At 40.9% G+C, this 17,696-nt stretch overlaps 2 protein-coding genes across 3 annotated transcripts in view; one reads left to right on the top strand and one right to left on the bottom strand.

Annotated features, from left to right (window-relative positions):
- Positions 1-1,142: 1,142 nt before the first annotated feature.
- Positions 1,143-2,745, bottom strand: LOC127695897 (uncharacterized). Of its 2 annotated transcripts, none has more exons than XM_052198119.1 (2): positions 2,435-2,745; positions 1,143-2,350 (listed from the first exon to the last, which is right to left on the bottom strand). In XM_052198119.1, the coding sequence occupies exons 1-2, from the start codon at positions 2,743-2,745 to the stop codon at positions 2,149-2,151; spliced, it is 513 nt and encodes a 170-aa protein (XP_052054079.1). In that variant the 3' UTR covers positions 1,143-2,148. The 2 variants fall into 2 exon arrangements, with proteins under 2 accessions (XP_052054079.1, XP_052054081.1); XM_052198121.1 differs by having other exon boundaries at positions 2,443-2,745.
- Aftph (aftiphilin) overlaps positions 2,671-17,696 on the top strand; it is a 55,770-nt gene continuing 40,744 nt past the window's right edge. The window contains 2 exon segments of the mRNA XM_052198118.1: positions 2,671-2,768; positions 17,606-17,694. Coding sequence (XP_052054078.1) covers positions 17,638-17,694 — 57 coding nt within the window. The 5' untranslated portion in view covers positions 2,671-2,768; positions 17,606-17,637.

Raw genomic sequence — 17,696 nt, 5'->3', positions numbered from 1 at the left:
TGTTGGAATGCTGGCATCCCAGGCTTAAGTGCAGAAGTAGGCTGTCAGCTCTGGGAGGGAAGAGGACTGGTGTGGCTGGAGTATCCATCCAGAGAGAACAGGGAACTTCACAAGGAGCCTTTTGGGGGTTCTGTTGTCAGAGAATATTTAGAGAAGGGATAGCCATGATAGCAGCCTTAGAGTGGAAGGAACAGGGATTGGATTTCAGACATTAAAGAAAACTTGGCAAGTCCCTGAGGTACAACAATAGGGTGAAACTCCTTAGTTCTTTCAGTGAATGAGCATTGAGCTTTCTATCTTCCAGTGTCTTCCCTTCTTTCTTTGGGATCTTAAAGTTTTTATTGTAAAAGTATTTCATCTACTTCATTAAATTTAAAAGTAGTTGGGCATGGTGACACACACCTATAATCACAACACTTGGGTGGTGGAGATAGGGGATCAGGAGTTCAAGATCCTCTTTAGTTAACAAGTTGAGGACTAGCCTGGGTTACAGGAGACCCTGGTTCAAAATAAAAGTAGAAAACCAGGGGTTTTTCTCTGTTTTGTGTGTGATGCAGGTTTCTCCACTTAAAGTATGATTCACAGAGCCTCCTCCCTGAAAGAGCTTTTAGAGGTCAAAGAAATTTAAGTGACTAAAAGGTTAATAATAGTGCTACAATGTAACATTTGACTAAAAAGGGTGTATAGGTATAAACTTTACTATTTATTATGATTTCAACTTTTTAACAAGTCTGAATAAGAGAAAAAAACTACAAATAAATGGCCAGGCTTTTTCTTGATACCAAATGCCATAATCACATGTTAGAGTATCCAATTACTGATAGGTTGATTGTGCTCTAAGTCATTTGAACAAATAGCTACTCAACTTTCATGGATTAAAAAAAAAAATTAAGTAAACAGTTAGCCTCTTCATTTTACCTAACAAAAAAATAATTAGTTGGTAATCATATAATCTGTGAAATCAGGAAGATATTTTCCCAAACAGCATGATTTTCTTTTAATGTTTAGAATCACTATATTAAACATTTTTGATTGGTTTAAATTATTTGAAAATCATCATTCAAATGTTTTCTTCGTATCTTATTCGGTATTTATTTGGTAGAGTTATCAAATGAAAACAAACATATGTTTGTCTGAAATCAATTCATTTTCAGTTTTACACGCAGTTTTTTTTTTTTACTTTCATTCTCAGACAAAAACGTGTTTTACAGTGACATACTGTTTTTTTTTTTTATTTGCACATGAGCTACACCAGCAGGGGGCGAAATACAAAAGGAATAAATTTGACAATCCATATAGATTTTTCTCACTTCAGTGACTGGGCAATAAGAAAAACAGTCAGCATAACCACAAAGCAGTAATGCAGCCTGGTTATCTTGCAATGACTAAATTGTGTGGAGACAAATGAGGGTCTATTTTAGTTCTTCAAGTTAATTTGTCTAGAACATTGCAGAGGCGGGATAAACCATGATGAATTGCTATTGTCCTTATCTTTCCCGACGTGGATAATTCCTACAGTCAAAGGGGTGGACAGTTCTCTGTGATGACGGGTGTTTTCAGTCCTTGTTTCTTTTGGTTACTGCTGAGCTTGCGGGTTTGGAACTATTTAAATAATTCAGCGTGGGCAGAAAGAGGATCCGGCTGGGCTCAAGGTTTGTAGGGTAGAGTCCAGGGTTCACCATCTGAGACAGGAATAATAATCCTGCAGCCTTGTAGTCTGAGTTTTACAGTGGAATGGGTTCTCTAACAGAGTCATAATAAAGGACAGGGGAAGGTTATAAAAAAAGACCAACTGCTCAGGGACCGATGGAAACAAAATCTCTTATGTATGACCTCTATTGTATAGAATCGCTCAAATGCACACGTTGATTTGAAAGATGTATGAAAATGATCTCCAAACACCAACACAATTCTGGACTGATTTTGGCGAAGACCATTTGTTAGTTTGCCTGCTGACTTCTCGTCTTAAGTAGGACAATCACTTCTCGTTGTTAAATAACAGCTTCCTCTTTTGTTGGCTTACATAAAAAGAGGAAGGGAATGAAAGTTTTTTTTTTTTTTTATTCCGGGCAAAAAGGACGAGCGGCTGAATGTGGTCCAGCCGGTTTTTCAGGAGATCTGGTTCCGTATTTCCATACGTCTGCAGTTTTATTCCAAGGCGAAGCTTAACCCGCTCCCGGGCTCAACGGTAAAGTAAAGGGCTGAGAGGAGCTCGGATCCGTGGCCCGGAGGCGCTGCCTCAGAGGGTCGGGCGGGGAGGGAGAACGTCCCCAGCCCACACTTCACGAATACGGAAAAAAGACAGTTTGCCCGCACCCAAAATGGCGAACGGCGTTCCACGAGACGGCGCCTGCGCAGAAGTAAGAATTCTGTGACACTAATTCCCCTGGAGTGTCCTCCCCCACCCCGGCACCCACCAGCGCCCGGCCCCGACCTAGCCACCTGCGCCCGGAAGTGACGTATCGACAGCAGCGGTTCCCCGCTGCATGATGGGAGAGTGTGTGGAGTGGGCGGGGGTCTCCGCGGAGGAGGAGGAGGCGGAGGCGGCGGCGGCGGAAGAGGGCGGAGGGTAGTGGGATGATGGGGGTCCCGCGGCAGCGCTGAAACTCCGGGTGGGCGTCCATGGCGCCGCGGCTCTGACAGGGCTGGGAGCAGCTCCTCTTCCGCCTTCATCAGCTCAGCGTCCGAGTAACCGGTCCTTCCCCGGGGAGCCAGTTCCTCCCCGGGCCGCCAAGCCATGCCCATCGCGGCCGCCCGGGACGAGCCAGGTGAGTGCTGCCGCCGCGCTCCCGGGGTGCGGAGCACCCGGCCCGGCTAGTCGTCCCGGCCTGGAGCACCTGCCCGCGTCGGCCCGGGTGCAGGCCTGCGAGCTCCGGCGCGGGCTCCGCTCTTCTCCGCGGGTGCGGAACGCTGCTGGCAGCGCCTGAAGCAGAGTGGCACGGCGCTCGGCATCCCGGGCTCGGCCGAGGAGAGCCAGCCGTGCCCTCCCGGCCGCCGTGGCCCGCCCTTCCCCTCGCCGTCCACCTGCCCCGAGCTGCGCGCCGGCGGTCCCTCCCGGCCGCCGTGCAGAAGTTTGGGGCTCCGCTCCGGCTTCCTCCTTCTCCCACCTCCCTCGTGACAGGTGTAAACACTGTCTGCCTCGCGGAGGCCCGAGGCCGGCTGCAGCAGGAGTGTGCCGCCTAGGAGGGTCTCTGAATGCTCCAGCGGGCAGGGACGGCCCAGAGCTGGGTCCCTTGCGGAGAGGACCTTTTCGGCACTCCTCGGGAAATTATCTGTGTCTTCTCCCTCATTGCGCCTGAAAGTTGAGCCATTATTCTTTAAAGCGCCCGACTTGGCAGGTGCTGCGGGGTGCAGTGGACAGAGGGTGAACGGTGGTGGGTTCTTTTTCCCTTTGGAAACGGGGACTAGTTGTGCCCCCCATCTTGTTGGTTTATTCAGGTTATAGCGTGATGTCCCTCTGAGTGTGTTGCGGTTGAGGAAAGAACTGACTCATACATGTAAATATTAACGGGGAGGGGGCAGGGAGCGTCAAAGGAACGATGGTTCTGTTTCAGAGTTCTCACTAAGAGGAGTAAAACTTTACTCAAACTTCAGGGCATAAATATCTTCCACGAGGTACAACCATAGACTCGAAGGTAAGTTTTTGTTTATTTGGAGGAGGATAGTAGTGGGGATAGGGGCTCTGGGACGGTTTAAATCAGATTTTACATTTGTTGAACTATTAGAGAAATATATGCTAATCTCTAGGGGGAACTATGTTTCAACTCTAAAGGTTTGCTATAAGCATCCTCGTTTACCTACATTTTTATAAGTTTCTAAACGTTGGCATTTGTAGTGACCATTTTTAACACTCTCCAGAAGTGTATTTGTTAAAACAAAGTAGCCATATATATGGATATATCTCACACGAATAAAAAGATCCAGCATCATAATTTCTAATTCAGCAAATAGCACTTACTAGATTCTTATTAGATATAGTGTATGTATCAGATTTATCCATTGATGTTTAGAGACATATTTTTTAAATCTTTAAAAAGCTCCTGAAAAAAATTTAGTAAGACTTGTAATATGTAGGGCACTTGAGTTTAATGTTATCTGATCTTTTAACCTAGAAGCTGTAATGAAAGTAATTCCATGTCAAGCAAATATATAGCCATAATGACACTGGTAAATTTTGCAGAATCCAATTGTCTATGAAAACTTCATAATCTAGGTGACTCTATTGTAAAACATTTTAAAATTATTTTTAAGCTGTTCTGCTTATAGTTAATAAAAAGCTAGATGCAAAAAGCAATGAAAGTTGAGTTCTGGTGGTTTGTTTTTTTTTTAAATCATAGACAAGGAATTCATTAAATAGCATCTCATTGAGGAATTGACAAGCCTTCCCCTCACCTCATAGCAGTCTCTTACATATTTAGATACTTTAAAACCCTCAAGAATTATATAAATTAAATGTTTATATTCCAATTTAATGTTACCAACAATTTGTTTTTAGTTTTTGAAGCCGGATTTCATGTAGCTCATATGTAGCTGAAGCTGCCTTCAAACTCTTAATCCTCCTGTCTCTGCATCTTGGATTACAGGTGTGTGCTGGCATGTCCAGCTTATATCAATTTGTAAATTAAAAAAATAAAAGCCTTTTCTCATTAAGCTCTTTCAGTTCTTTGTTATGTAGGTCAGAAAGACTTCACAGCCTAAACTTTATTTTTTTTTTAATTTTTGTTTTTTGTTAATGTGACTTTGGAAATATTCAGCAACTTTTCTGTATGACGTTTTGGTAATTAACTTTTCTAATTTAATATATGCATGTGTATGTGCAATCACTTTTGCAGTTTTGCATAACAATTGCTAACATTGATACATATTGATTTCTGTGAGCTACATCCTTGCCCTTTTCTGTTTGTTTTGTGTTGCTGAGACGTGAACCCAGGGCCCTCTACATTCTAGGCAGGCACTGTACCTGTGAGCCCTGGCCCTGGCCCATGAAGATTCTTTAAAAAATGTTTCCAGGAGTCAGTGAGATGCTCAGTGGATTAAGGGCACTTGCTGCCAAGCCTGGTGTGACTTGAATTTGATTCCCAAGATCATGTAGTGGAAGAAGAGGACGGACTCTTGCCGTATGTCCTCTTGACTTCCACGTGCATGCACACATACATAAATACATGTCATTTAAAAATGACATTCTGTCTGAGAATGCATTAAATTATTCAGTCCTCACAGTAACCCTGTAGGTAATATGTAGATTGCTAACCTCAGTTTGTTTGTTTTTTCACAAGGAAACTGAGGCACAAAGATAATTTTCATAAGGCACATCAGCTGGTGACAGGGCAAGGTACAATATAACATTTATGTAGTTTTTAATGCAGAACTATACCCCTCTGTCTCAGCTTCATGAAGCATGTATCACAAGTATAGAAATGGATGGGTGGGTGTTGTGCTCAGTGGTATCACATGTATTGCAAGTATAGAAATGGGTGGGCTGGGTGTTGTGCTCAGTGGCAGAGGTCTTGCTTGGCTTCAGTAACATCCTGAGCTCCATCCCAGCATTGTACAAGAAGTGGAGTAATAAACACCAAGTCTGTATGAAAGTTGGTCTGGGAGAACTAGAGAATGCTAAAGGACCCTGAAAGAAGGTGTTGTGACTTCTCAAATCCACCTTCACTGTTTGAAGCATACTTGGTTAGAGTAAACAAGTAAGATGCTAACAGTCTTAGTGAGTATCTGCTCGTTCCTTTCCCCAAGCTTTTATTGCTTAACAGGCTTTAAAGTAAAATTAAGTTTAAATATTTCACTTCAAAACAAAGTGTTACATTTCTTTTAGCAGGGTTTCAGGAGAGAATAGGGAAACAATGTTACTGCATTGACTTCATTTTAAAGTACAGAAACTTAATAACTCTAAAATGCTTTAACTAAAGCTTTTCCAGGTTTTTCTTCTTTTGCCTGGGACCTCATCTAAAATTGCTGCCAAACATCTCAACAGCCCTTTATGACATTTGTGGTTTATGTTTCTGGGTGTACCCTAGGATTAGGGGCTCATTGGTCAGTTGGTTAGACCAATTTCCTAAGAAAGACAGGTCAGAAACTGTTGACTGGAAAGAGTTGCTGAGAAGTATAAAGAGGAGAAAACAGATACACTATTCCATCTTATTCTAGTTGACCACCACCACTCTATTACAAATAACCTTGATAAAGATAAACCTTTCAAAGATAATCACTAAGAAACCAAGTATCTGTATGTTCAGAACTTAATTTCAAACACACTAATAGTGAATTGTTCCCAGAGGAAAATAACATGGTAAAATAGGTAAATTTCCTCCCTTGATTCTTTTTGTATAGATATAGCATATTATAAATATTTCAGCTGAATATCTGCTGAGCTCTTCAGATACTCTTAAAGTAGTTGTCAAATACCTGTTCTCTGTCAGGCCCTTGTCTAGGTGTTGGGGATACTGAAATAGCAAGCAGCAATAAAACCATGTTCTCACAGAGCTTTGGGTTTTTGCGTGTGTGTATGTGCATGTATATATGCTCATGTTTGGGACAGGCAACTATAACAGTAAGGTAGCAGACATGAAGAAAAAGTTGGTTTAAAGTAAAAAGGACTGTTACTTTTTACTTTAAGTCATGGACTGGTGGTGATTTTAGGGCATTGATGGCCCTCACAGTTTAATGTGTGGTGGGGTTGAACGCTTAAGGCCTCCACGAAGAGAACCAGGAGGAAAGAATGGTAGAGGCAGAAGTGTGCATGGAATAGTAAACGGACAGCAGCAGCTGAGTAGTTTGTCAAGAGCAGCAGGCAGGGGAACTAACAGGAAGTCAGATCAGAGATAGAAGATGGGTGGGCAGTATTGGAAACCCTTTATAAACACTGTGTACAGTGGGAAGCCATCGCTTCCCAAGGTTTCCAAGGGAAGATGTCAGGTAACATATGTTTTGTTTTCTTTTATTTCTATAAGTGTAAGTTGTGTGCCTGATGCCCAAGGATGCCAGAAGAGAGTGTCAGATTCCCTACAAATGGAGTTATGGATAGTTGTAAGCTATTATGTGGGTGCTGGGAATCAAACCCAGGTCCTCTGCAAAAGCAACAAGGGATCTGAATACCTGAGCCAACTCTCCACCCTCCGCCATGTATGTTCTGAAAGGTTATGTTAGGGCTGAGAGTGCAACTCAGTGGTAGAGTCTGTTCTTAAGCATGTACAGTGTATAGAGTCAATCTCATATGAGTGTGTACACACACACACTCCTACACAAATCTACCTTCAAACAAAAGGATGCATGAACATGCTGTATAGAAAATACAGGAATGCGGAAGTAGAAGAGAGGAGCTGGGCACAGTGAAGCAGCTCACATGGTGGCCAGGAGCAGTAGTAGAGGAAATGGGAAGTGGTGGGACAGTATGAAATGAGTTGAAATTTATAATCTCCCCATTGCTAAATGTGGAGAAGTTGTCATGGAGAAGTCCGTACAGCCAGTTGGAGCCTATTCTGATACTTCATCAGTGTTCTAATCGTTGTGCCAAGAAGTGTTGGTGAACCCCAAAAGACCACCAAGGAGCCAATTCCAGTGCAATCACGCCAGGGTCTCTATTCAAGCTCAAGCTTGGGCCACACCACCATCTCTGATGCAGCAGAATGAGAATGAAGTGCGGTCCTGAGCCCTTACCTGGGTGAGGTTTCCTGAGCCCTCACTCGGGTGACGTTTTCTAGGGAATGGCAAGCGAGGGAGCTTAAACCAACAGGCGGGTATTTGAAGCAAAACCATGAACAGTCACAAACGGTCTGAAAGTACATCTGAAACAATCAGACTAATCTTTGATTGACTGTTGCTAGGAAGTAGCTAGGGAGTAAATCTGGGGTATGGGCCAAGGACAAGCCATGGGACCCTTCCTGGTACTCGGTGCAGCTTGGGTTCTGCTGTAGGTCAAATTCTCAGGCTCTTTTTCTTTTAAGATGGAGGCTGGTCCCAAGATGGAGTAGGTTTGGCCTCTCATAATCAAATTCTAGTACATGTCTTACTGTGCCTGGACAGTGGCTCCATGTATTATCCTTGGTGCCAGCTATCTTCTCTCTTAAACCCTCCAGAATCTTTTTTACCTGGACATGGTACTGTACACCTTTAATCTCAGCACTCAAGTTTTAGGCCAACATGCTGTTTGTATAGGCTTCCAAGCTAGCTAAGGTTACACAGAAAGACCCTGTCTCAATGAGAAAAAGAAAAAAGAAAAACACACTCTATTTCTTCTAACCAATGAGCCCTGTCTCTGTCTCTCTCTCTCTCTCTCTCTCTCTCTCTCTCTCTCTCTCACACACACACACACACACACACACGCACACACGCACACACACGCTGTTTTACTGTTTAGCCCTTCTCATATTAATCCCCCTGATTAGTGTTAAGTTCCATTAAGGTTATTATTACCTTTACTCTGTTCTAGCAATTTTGTGTATAGTAGATAATCTGTGAGTAATCAGTGGTTATATTTTTTATGCATTTTAGCCCACCAAAATGGAATTTTGTACATACTGTTTAGATTGTTTTGCTTTGCCAAGTCACCTAAACTAAAGCATACAAGAGTATCATATCAGATAGACAAGCCAAAAATGCCCACTTTAAATTTTTTTAAAGGATCCAAAAACTTGGTCTCTTACAGTTTTGATTTGGTTTGGATTTTTGAAATGGGGTCTTACTATGAAAAGTAAGGGGTGGCTTGGTACTTACTTTGTGACCCAGGGTGGCCTCAAACTCGTGGCAGTCTCCGTCCTCACCTTCCCTAGTAAAGGGATTTTTATAGGTTTGTGCCACCATACTTAACACCTAGTATCCTACTGTTAGTAACTTATAGATACATTTCCCGCATATTTATATGTATGCTTTTTTTACCAAAATGAAAAAAAAAAGCGTTTAAAATGTATTGTGGGCTCAGCATAGGCATGCATGCCTCTGTGCTTGCTGAGAGGTCAAATGATAACTTTGCGGAGTTGCGCTTTCTTCTTCCTCCTTTATATGGTTTCTGGGAATCCAATTCAGGTCAGCAGAGTCACACACCAGTCCCTTTGTCTCCTGAACTAGCTCCTGGCCCACCAAAGTGGAATTTTGTACATACTGTTTAGATTGTTTTGCTTTGCCAAGTCACCTAAACTAATTTTAAAAGCTATATTCAAATTCTTCCCCAGTTCATCCAGAAGTATACAGCTGATTTGTTGAAATCATTATTAACATCATATTATATTTTTATGGTTCTTAAAATTATGAAATTATAGAAAACTATGGAAAAGTGGGTTTGCTTCCTTTGGCCGGAATCTGTTTAATATCTGATACTGAAGTAAGACTACAGACCAGGAAGAAGAAGGATTAAGGGAGATGGCCCTGGCCTTTGTATGTCTGCGAGGCAGTGCTTGTGTGGAGGCCAGAGGGTAACATCAAGTTGTATCTTCCTGGTTCACCTTTTTCCCAACTCAAGGCAAAATGTCGCAGGGAACCTGGAGCTTGCCGAGTTGACTAGCCTGGCGGCCAGCAAGCATCTCCTCTGTCTCCAGCTCCTCTGGACTCTGGGATCAGAGTCATTTTAACCCAGCTCCAAACTCAGGTGCTCGAACTTGCGCAGCAAGCACCTCACCACCTCTTCAGTGGCCATTTTGCTTCCAAAAGAAAGCTGTTAACATTTGGTTTTCCTTCAGTTTCTTGTATTTGAACCAAATTCCTTTCCTTTCCTTTCCTTTCCTTTCCTTTCCTTTCCTTTCCTTTCCTTTCCTTTCCTTTCCTTTCCTTTCCTTTCCTTTCCTTTTTCCTTTCCTTTCTCCTTTCCTTTCTCCTTTCCTTTCTCCTTTCCTTTCCTTTCTCCTTTCCTTTCTCCTTTCCTTTCTCCTTTCCTTTCCTTGACAAGGTCTCTTGTGACCCAGACTTCAATCCTGCTGAAACCTTTAGTTATATGGAGTTACTCTAGCATCATTTTTTTAAAGTCACACTTCCTCTGCTTTTCACACTATAATGGTGGCTTCATGTTCTCATATGACCATTTGGCTTTAAATCAAATCTTGCTATCTGGTAGTTTAATAATTTCCTTAAGACTATTTTTAAATAGCCAAGTAGTTTAAGCTAATAGTGTCCCTTTTCTTTTTTCTTTCCTTTGCTTTCCTAAGCTCATTTTGCCTCTTAACTTTAAAGGTCTCAGCCTACAAGTTCAGAATTCCTCTTTTCCATGCCCAGCTCAGACTTGAAGCCACAGTCTTTAGCAAGCGCTGCTTCTCTTGGGTAAAACTTAGTACCTAGATGTCTTCACACAATATGCTCTGCTGCCCTGGCTGCCAGTCTGTCCTGACTGCAGCTTGAACTTCTGGATTGTTTTTCTGGCTCCTTTATATGAGACCTTCCTTACCAAAATTCCCAAGCCCAGAAGGTATGCCTTGCCTTGCATTTTTAATTACTGTTTCTCACCTCCATTGACCTTTAGCCTTATAAGGAGTGATTTCCCATGAAAAGCTTTTCAAAGTTGGGAAGTCCTGCTGACATTCTCATTCCCCTACTCTGACGACTGTTGGCACACTGTTTACTACCCCTGATGAGACGCTTGTGTCAACTATTTGTGTTTTCTGTGGTTTGACTATTCCCTGACTGCCAACACAATATCCCCGGGTGTTTACTTCCTTCTAAATGTCTTGAAACAAGGAGGCATAAAAATAGCAAGTGGAATACCTCCCCTCCCCCACCATTTGCTCTAGTAATATACAGAAATTAGATGGCTAGTTGAAAATTTTATGATGCTGAAAAGTCATCTGTTAAGAAGGGTGAAGAGGCAATGTTGTATGCCAGGTACAGCACTGAAGTAGTTCATTTCCTTTCCTATTAAACAGAAGCAGATATTAAACCCCATATTTTCAGTGTTTAAAAAACAATGGATTGTTTAGAAATATAAATTTTAAATTCATTGTACAACTGCTATTTAATTAACATAGAACTTCTTTTAAGTAGAGTTGGTCTGGACACGGCATAATTATCTAGAAGTATGTGAACCAACCCCACACTAGCTGGTTGGCTGAAACTTAGAAGCAATGGCACGATCTTTCTGAAAGTTTCTGAAGGGCAAATGATCCCGAGCCAAGGCCTGCTGGGAAGGAAATAGCAAAGCATGTTCTTTCAACAGGTAACTCAAGATTGAGAAGTATAGAAATCTCTGTAGTGTAGAAGGCTAGGAGAGCTTATAACCCCTAGAAAATAGACTACCTTGCCAAAATGTGACAGGAAGAAAACCTACTGTTTCCTGTGTTGTTGCCTTGGTTACAAATGTCCTGGTTCAGATTTTGTTTTTGTATTGACAGCTGATTTTTAAATAGGCCTGAAACAATTTTCAAAAAATGAAAGATTCCGAAAATGCAGTTTAGTTATGAGTGGATTCTGTAGAGACGTAAAAAGATGTAGAAACATCATATGTTGTTCATTAAATATCAGATATTGCTGGGTATGGTGCCTGATGTCAATATTCCCAGATGTAGAAGAATTAGGCAGCAGGATTGCCATAAATTGAGGCCAGCCTGAGCTGTATATTATAGCAGGGCAGTTGAGAAGGAAGAGGAGGAGAAGGAGGAGGAGGAGGTGGGTCCAGCATCATAGGACAGAAAAATGGTACATTCACTTGTAATATCTTTGTCATCTTTTATAAACCTAAATATACACTTACCATAGGTCCTTGCATCACACTCTTGGCATCTTACATTTCTAAAAATACCTGTGTATGGTTGTTCTTAGCATCTATATTATTCTTCTGTTTATAACAACAAAATACTAGAAACAAGCCAAATGTTATTCAGTAGGTAATGGTTATACAATATTACATGTGTACAGTGAAATACTACTGACCTTGTGGACAGATGTGATAAACAGGATAAACCTCAAGGATATATTATATGAAATAAAATAAGAAGTCAACTTTAAGGGGTTTGCCTACTGTATGGTGCTGTTTACCTAACGCTCGAGCTGGAGCTGGTAGTACAGCCTGAAATACTGCCTGCTCTTGAAGCTGAGGGAAGATGCTCTACGCTCAAGACTTCTCTAAGCTACAGGGCAGACTCAGCAACAACCTTGACAACTTAGTGAGACACTCTCTCAAATACAAAGTGAAAAATGAGGTCTGTGATAATATTAATGTAACCAGTTTCTAATTTTGCTATGTTAGAGCTATACAGTTATGTTATCATTACTGTACTACAGAGCTACATATATGTTATCATTACTGGGAACAGGCTTAAAGAATACATACTAATTTTGCAACTGTTTAAAGTCTGTTATTTCCAAATAAAAACTTGTTAAAAGGAAAGTGTATTATGTATTTGTGTTCATGGAAGCATTATTTACAATAACCAAAAGGTATAGTCAACCCAAGTATTCACTGACAATGACAAATTATACACACAGTGACACACAATGACAAAATATACACACAATGGAAGATTAGCTGCATAAATGAATGAACCCTGAGATAAGCTATAAGAGACTGGCTATATAAAGTTAGTATGAGGAATAACTGGTGGGTACAAAGGTGTTTTAGAAGATGAAGGGTCAGAGAGAGAGAGAGAGAGAGAGATAGTGATAGTGTAAGTAATACATTAAGTATAACCATTTGTTTGTTTGTTTTTTCAATGTGTAAATGTTTTACATGCATGTATGAATATGTACCATGTGTGTACCTGGTGCCTGAGGCAGTCAAAGGAGAGGATGTCAGATCTGCCAGAATTGGAGCTATGGATGGCTATGAACCACTACATGGGTACTGTAAACTGAACCTAGGTTCTCTGCAAAGTCAACCAGTGCTCTTAACTCTTGAGTCATCTATCTAGCCTTCCTAATTTATCTTTTAAAAAGGTTTATTTGTATTTTATATGTCTGTGTGTTTACTAGTATATGTGTGCAGGTGCCGGAGGAGTCTAGAAGAGGGTGTCAGATTGTCTGGAACTGACAAGTTGTTGTGAGCTACCCAACATGGGTGCTAGGAGTTGAACTAGCCCGTGCTTTTAAATACTGAGTCTGACCTCCAAATATTTATTTATACTTTATTTCATTTTGAGAGCTGGGGAAATATCTCAACGGGTAAGATCTACTCTACAAATACAAATATGAGGGCCCAAGTTTAAATTTCTAGCACCATATAAAAAGTCAGGCATGACTATGCATGCCTATAACCCCAGCCTTGGGGTACAGAGACAAGCAGATCCCATGAGCTCACTGGCTAAGTAAGTTTACCTAGGAAGGTAAGCATCCAGTTTAGTGAAAGACATTGCTTTAAAGTAATAAGGGAGGAAGAAGACACCGTGTACTGCTCTGGACTCAGCATGCACACACACACACATGGGACAGCAGACGGGTAAAGAAAACCAGATGCTTTCTAAAACTAACAGAAGGCCAGAGGTGCTGGTATGCACCTTTAATCTATCTCAGCACTTTGGAGGCAGAGGCCAGCCTGGTCTACAAAGTGAGTTCCAGAACAGCCAGAGATATACAGAGAAGCCATGTTTTCAAAAACAACACAAACAGAACAGTAATTAATGTAGTTATTTTCTTCATTAAGGTGATTTCATAATAAAAAGAAGGTGACTGTGCCGCATGGTGTCTTTTTCTGACTTGTATATTTCTGTCATGTAAGGCTAATGGCGACCAGCCTTGACCTCTGAGGGTTGATTTTCAGTCGTTTTTACTGATGGGATAGGTTTCTTGCATGCAGCATATTGATGGGTCTTGTTTTTAACACTGCTAGTTTGTGTCTTTTAATTGGAGAATTCATGGTTTTTGTTGAAAGATGTATACTCCTAGCTCCTGTCCTTTGTTGTTTTTCTACTGGTTATTTTGAATAACTGACATCCACTTCTTTTTCTCTAAATTCATATTAAAGGTTTGATGGTTTATTGAATCAGCCATGTTTGATTTCTTTTTTACTTTCATTAGCTCATTTTACTAATCTGGTGAGGTTTATTTCTTTCATGGTTGTAATTTTCCTCCTCTTTTTATATATGGTTTAGAGGTCATGAATTTGGTTTGTTTATCTTGGACGGTCTTTATCTCACCTTCAATTCTTAAGGATAACCTTGCTATAGTCAGTAACCTTAGTTGACAATTTCTTTCAAGACTTGAAATACAGCATTCCACACCTTCTAACCTTTTGCGTTTCTGTGAATAATCTTGCTGTAATTCTGGTGGAGTTCTTTATAAATGACTTAATACTTCTCTCTTGTAGCTTTTAATGTTCATTCCTTATGTATTTTAGCAGTTTAACTATAACATGATGTGGAGATGTTTTCTTCTTTGTAATTATTTGCCCAGAATTAATTTGTTTCATACAGTATTTCATGGATTTAAATTTACTTACTGTGGAGTTATAAATTTATGCAGAAATATTGCCTTGCTTATTCATAATTCTTATATTTTCCTGGGTCGGTCTTGGGCATCTGTTGGGAAGCCTCTCTCTCACTTTTATGTGAGTCTCTTTAGTGAACAGCTTCTTCTGAGGGTGCATCCTCAGCACTGTCCAGAGAGTAGAGAGAGACTGCAGTAACAAGTTGTACTTGCTGCACCGGACTTCCATCCTGAAGCCAGGGCTGCTGCCTTGCATTTCTGCTTTTCCAGTGTGCTTTTTAGTTTTCCTATTTATGTTTCATTCATATTCACATCCTCTCTCCTCACCCCCATCTTTTTAGGCAGGGTCTGACTGTGTGACCCCAATGTGTCTGGAACTCCCTATGTAGTCTTTTCTGGCCCCAAACTTGAAATCCCCCTGCAGCCTCATGCAGGCTTGAATTGCAGGTGTAACCCACCACGCTTGACATCCTCAGCTCTTTCTTGATTCCTAGAGTTCTTTCTCCAGGATATGGTACTCTTTCACAGAGCTATGCGCAAGATAGTCTATCATCTTCTCCCCACTCGGCCTTTGCTTTCTAAAATTCATTCATTTTATGCTATGTATGTGTGCTTTTGCTAAATGTTTTGCTTACATGAATGTGTATGTGCTTGGTGCCCAAAGATATCAGAAGAGAGCATCAGATATCCTCTGCAACTGAGTTACAGCTGGTTGTAAACTAGCTTGTGGATACTGAGAAGCAAACCTGGGTCCTCTGCAAGAGAAACATGCTTTTAACTGCTGAGTCATCTCTTAGGCCTTTTAAGCATCTTTTGCTTTTAATCTTAGGTCTTATTTGATAGTCTTCACACAAAGGATCAGAATAACATTGACAAGTTCAGTTTAAGAATTATATCCATAAAATACTTATTATAAATTAATAAGTATGAGAAAGCATTTCCAAAAATTTTACTTGGATCTTCATTTTTTTTTATTTTGAAATTATATTATGTACAGAAAACTTAGTGTATATTTAACCCAGTTTAGTGGTAAGTTCTTTAACTTTTTCTAGCTTTGCAATGTAAGCCACAAGTTTAGGACAGGACATTACCTCTCTAGTGTCAGTGAATCTCCTTATACACCTGTCTTTGTAATTGGTCCTGATAGCGTCCACCAATTTAGCCAGAACACCCTCATCTTCCAAATTAACCTGTGTAAAGGCAACAGTGGTAAAAGTTCCATTGGACTGGCCACCCCAGCCTGGCCTTTCCCTAGATGATGCAGTAGGCAAGATGCACCCCATCTTGCAACAACACAGAGCAGGCAAGACGACCACCAAATCAATGGAGTCTAAGTTGTGGGCAGTCACCACCAGCCGGGACTTCTTGTTCTCAAGGTGGTGGCTGTGTTGATTCCTGCTGAAGGACAGGGCCTCTTAGTGGGACTTCTCCTTTGCCAGCAGCTTTCTTCTTAGTACAGACCAGCAGTCTTTGCGTCTTCTCCTGCTTTGTCTCTGCCTTGTACTCTTGGGCAAGCGTAAGCAGCTGGGTGACTGTCAGTGGCCCCTCCTTCCCCTTGCCTTCTTTCCCTTGTGCACTGTGCCCAACTGGAGGAGAGGGCTACTTGGATCTTTAGATTAGACAGCAAAATAAGTTTTAAATGTGTTTTATTCATAAAGTGAATGTTACTAAATCTTAACCTTATATGATAGCAAAATAAAGAAGAAAATTTATTTGTTATTATAAAATAAATTTGAGAAAATACTTTTGCGGGTTTTTAAAAAATGAAGTTGAATATACCATATGACCCAGCATTCATATTATCTGTGTTAGAGAAATGAAAACTTAGGTTCTCAGAGCAATCTGTACATGTTAAATGTATTTCTTGCTTGTGATCTTTTCATCCTATAATAAGGTTATGACAATATAGCCCATGATAAGTTAAGAAACATCAGTACTGTGGTTGCTGACTATGCTGCCATTGGGAGAACCTGTGTAGAGCATATGTGTGAGAACTACAATTTTCACAGCATCTGAGTTTATACTCTTAAGAACGAATGGCTATCAGAAGGTTAACTTGGGTCAGAAATAAACATTGAAAAGGAAAATGAAGAACATAGCTAATAGCAATTATTAGAGATAAAATACTTAAAAGAAAAAGAGATAAAATACTTGTTTTATTATATGATAAACACACATGAGAGAGAGAGAACACATACAAATCAGTATTAGGCACAAAGAGTCCCCAGAAATTTTGAATGAGAATATATATATATATATATATATATATATATTTTTAGATTTATTTCATGTATGTGGATGTACCCTGTCCCTATCCTCAGACACACCAGAAGGGGGCATCAGATCCCATTACAGATGGTTGTGAGCCACCATGTGGTTGCTGGGAATTGAACTTAGGACCTCTGGAAGAGCACTCAGTGCTCTTAACCACTGGACCCTCTCTCCAGCCCTTGAATGAGATGAGAATGTTTAAAGACAGGGAAGAGCCTGAGAAAATTTGATAGGTGTACTTTTATACATTCAGGATTTTCTACATTGCAGCCAGCTAGTAGTGGTGCACACTGTTAATCCCAGCACTCTGGAGGTACAGGCAGGAGGATCTCTAAGTTATAGACCAGCTGGGTCTGCATAGTAAACTTCTAGGACAGCCAGGGTTACACAGAGAAACCCTTGTGTCAAAAAAGAAGAGGAAGAGAAGGAGGAGGAGTCTCTGAAGTAATAAAAATAGGCCATAACTTTGTAATCTCACCCAAAACAAAAATAGTTTTGAACATACAGCATAGGACTGCAGAGATAGCTCTGTTAGTAAAGTGCTTGTCACACAAACACAGGAACCTAAGTTTTATCCACCAGAACCTTGGGGGGGGGGGGGGCGGGTAACAGGTGGTTCCCTACAGCCTGTGCATTCCGGACCAGTGGGACATCAGGTCTCACAAAAAGGTGAACAGAGCCTGAGACAGTATGTGAATTGCACCAATGGCACATATGTACTTGTGTACACACATGGAAATACATATACACAGAATAGAGCAGTGTAATTTGATTGTTTTGGTGGTGGTGGTTTGGTTTCTTGTTTGGTTTTTGAGACTAATGCCCAGGTTGCCTGGCTAAGGATGGCCTTGATCTTCCTCCTGGCACTCCCTGAGTCACCTTACCAGTTAACTTTGTATTGTTTTAAAGTAACTTGAAAAACCTTGTTATGTAACCTGCCTTCTCAAAAAACAAAACAAAACAAATGCTTTTCCTTCTTTTTTTTTTTTTAAAGGCATAAATTAATTACTGGAAAGCTGCTGAATAATGGAGCCAGACATCATTCGAATGTACTCTTCATCTCCCCCACCTCTAGACCATGGAGA

Source organism: Apodemus sylvaticus, chromosome 11 (assembly GCF_947179515.1).
Source record: "Apodemus sylvaticus chromosome 11, mApoSyl1.1, whole genome shotgun sequence".
NCBI classification, from domain to species: Eukaryota; Metazoa; Chordata; class Mammalia; order Rodentia; family Muridae; genus Apodemus; species Apodemus sylvaticus.
Note: the sequence above shows the minus strand (reverse complement) of the source record. Positions and strands in the feature narration are given on the sequence as shown.

Coding starts and splice junctions, on each gene's coding strand:
- LOC127695897 (XM_052198119.1), bottom strand. CDS start 2,745: ATGGGCATGGCTTGGCGGCCCGGGGAGGAACTGGCTCCCCGGGGAAGG. Junction 2,351..2,434: donor TTCCGGGCGCAGGTGGCTAG/GTCGGGGCCGGG, acceptor ACTTCTGCGCAG/GCGCCGTCTCGTGGAACGCC.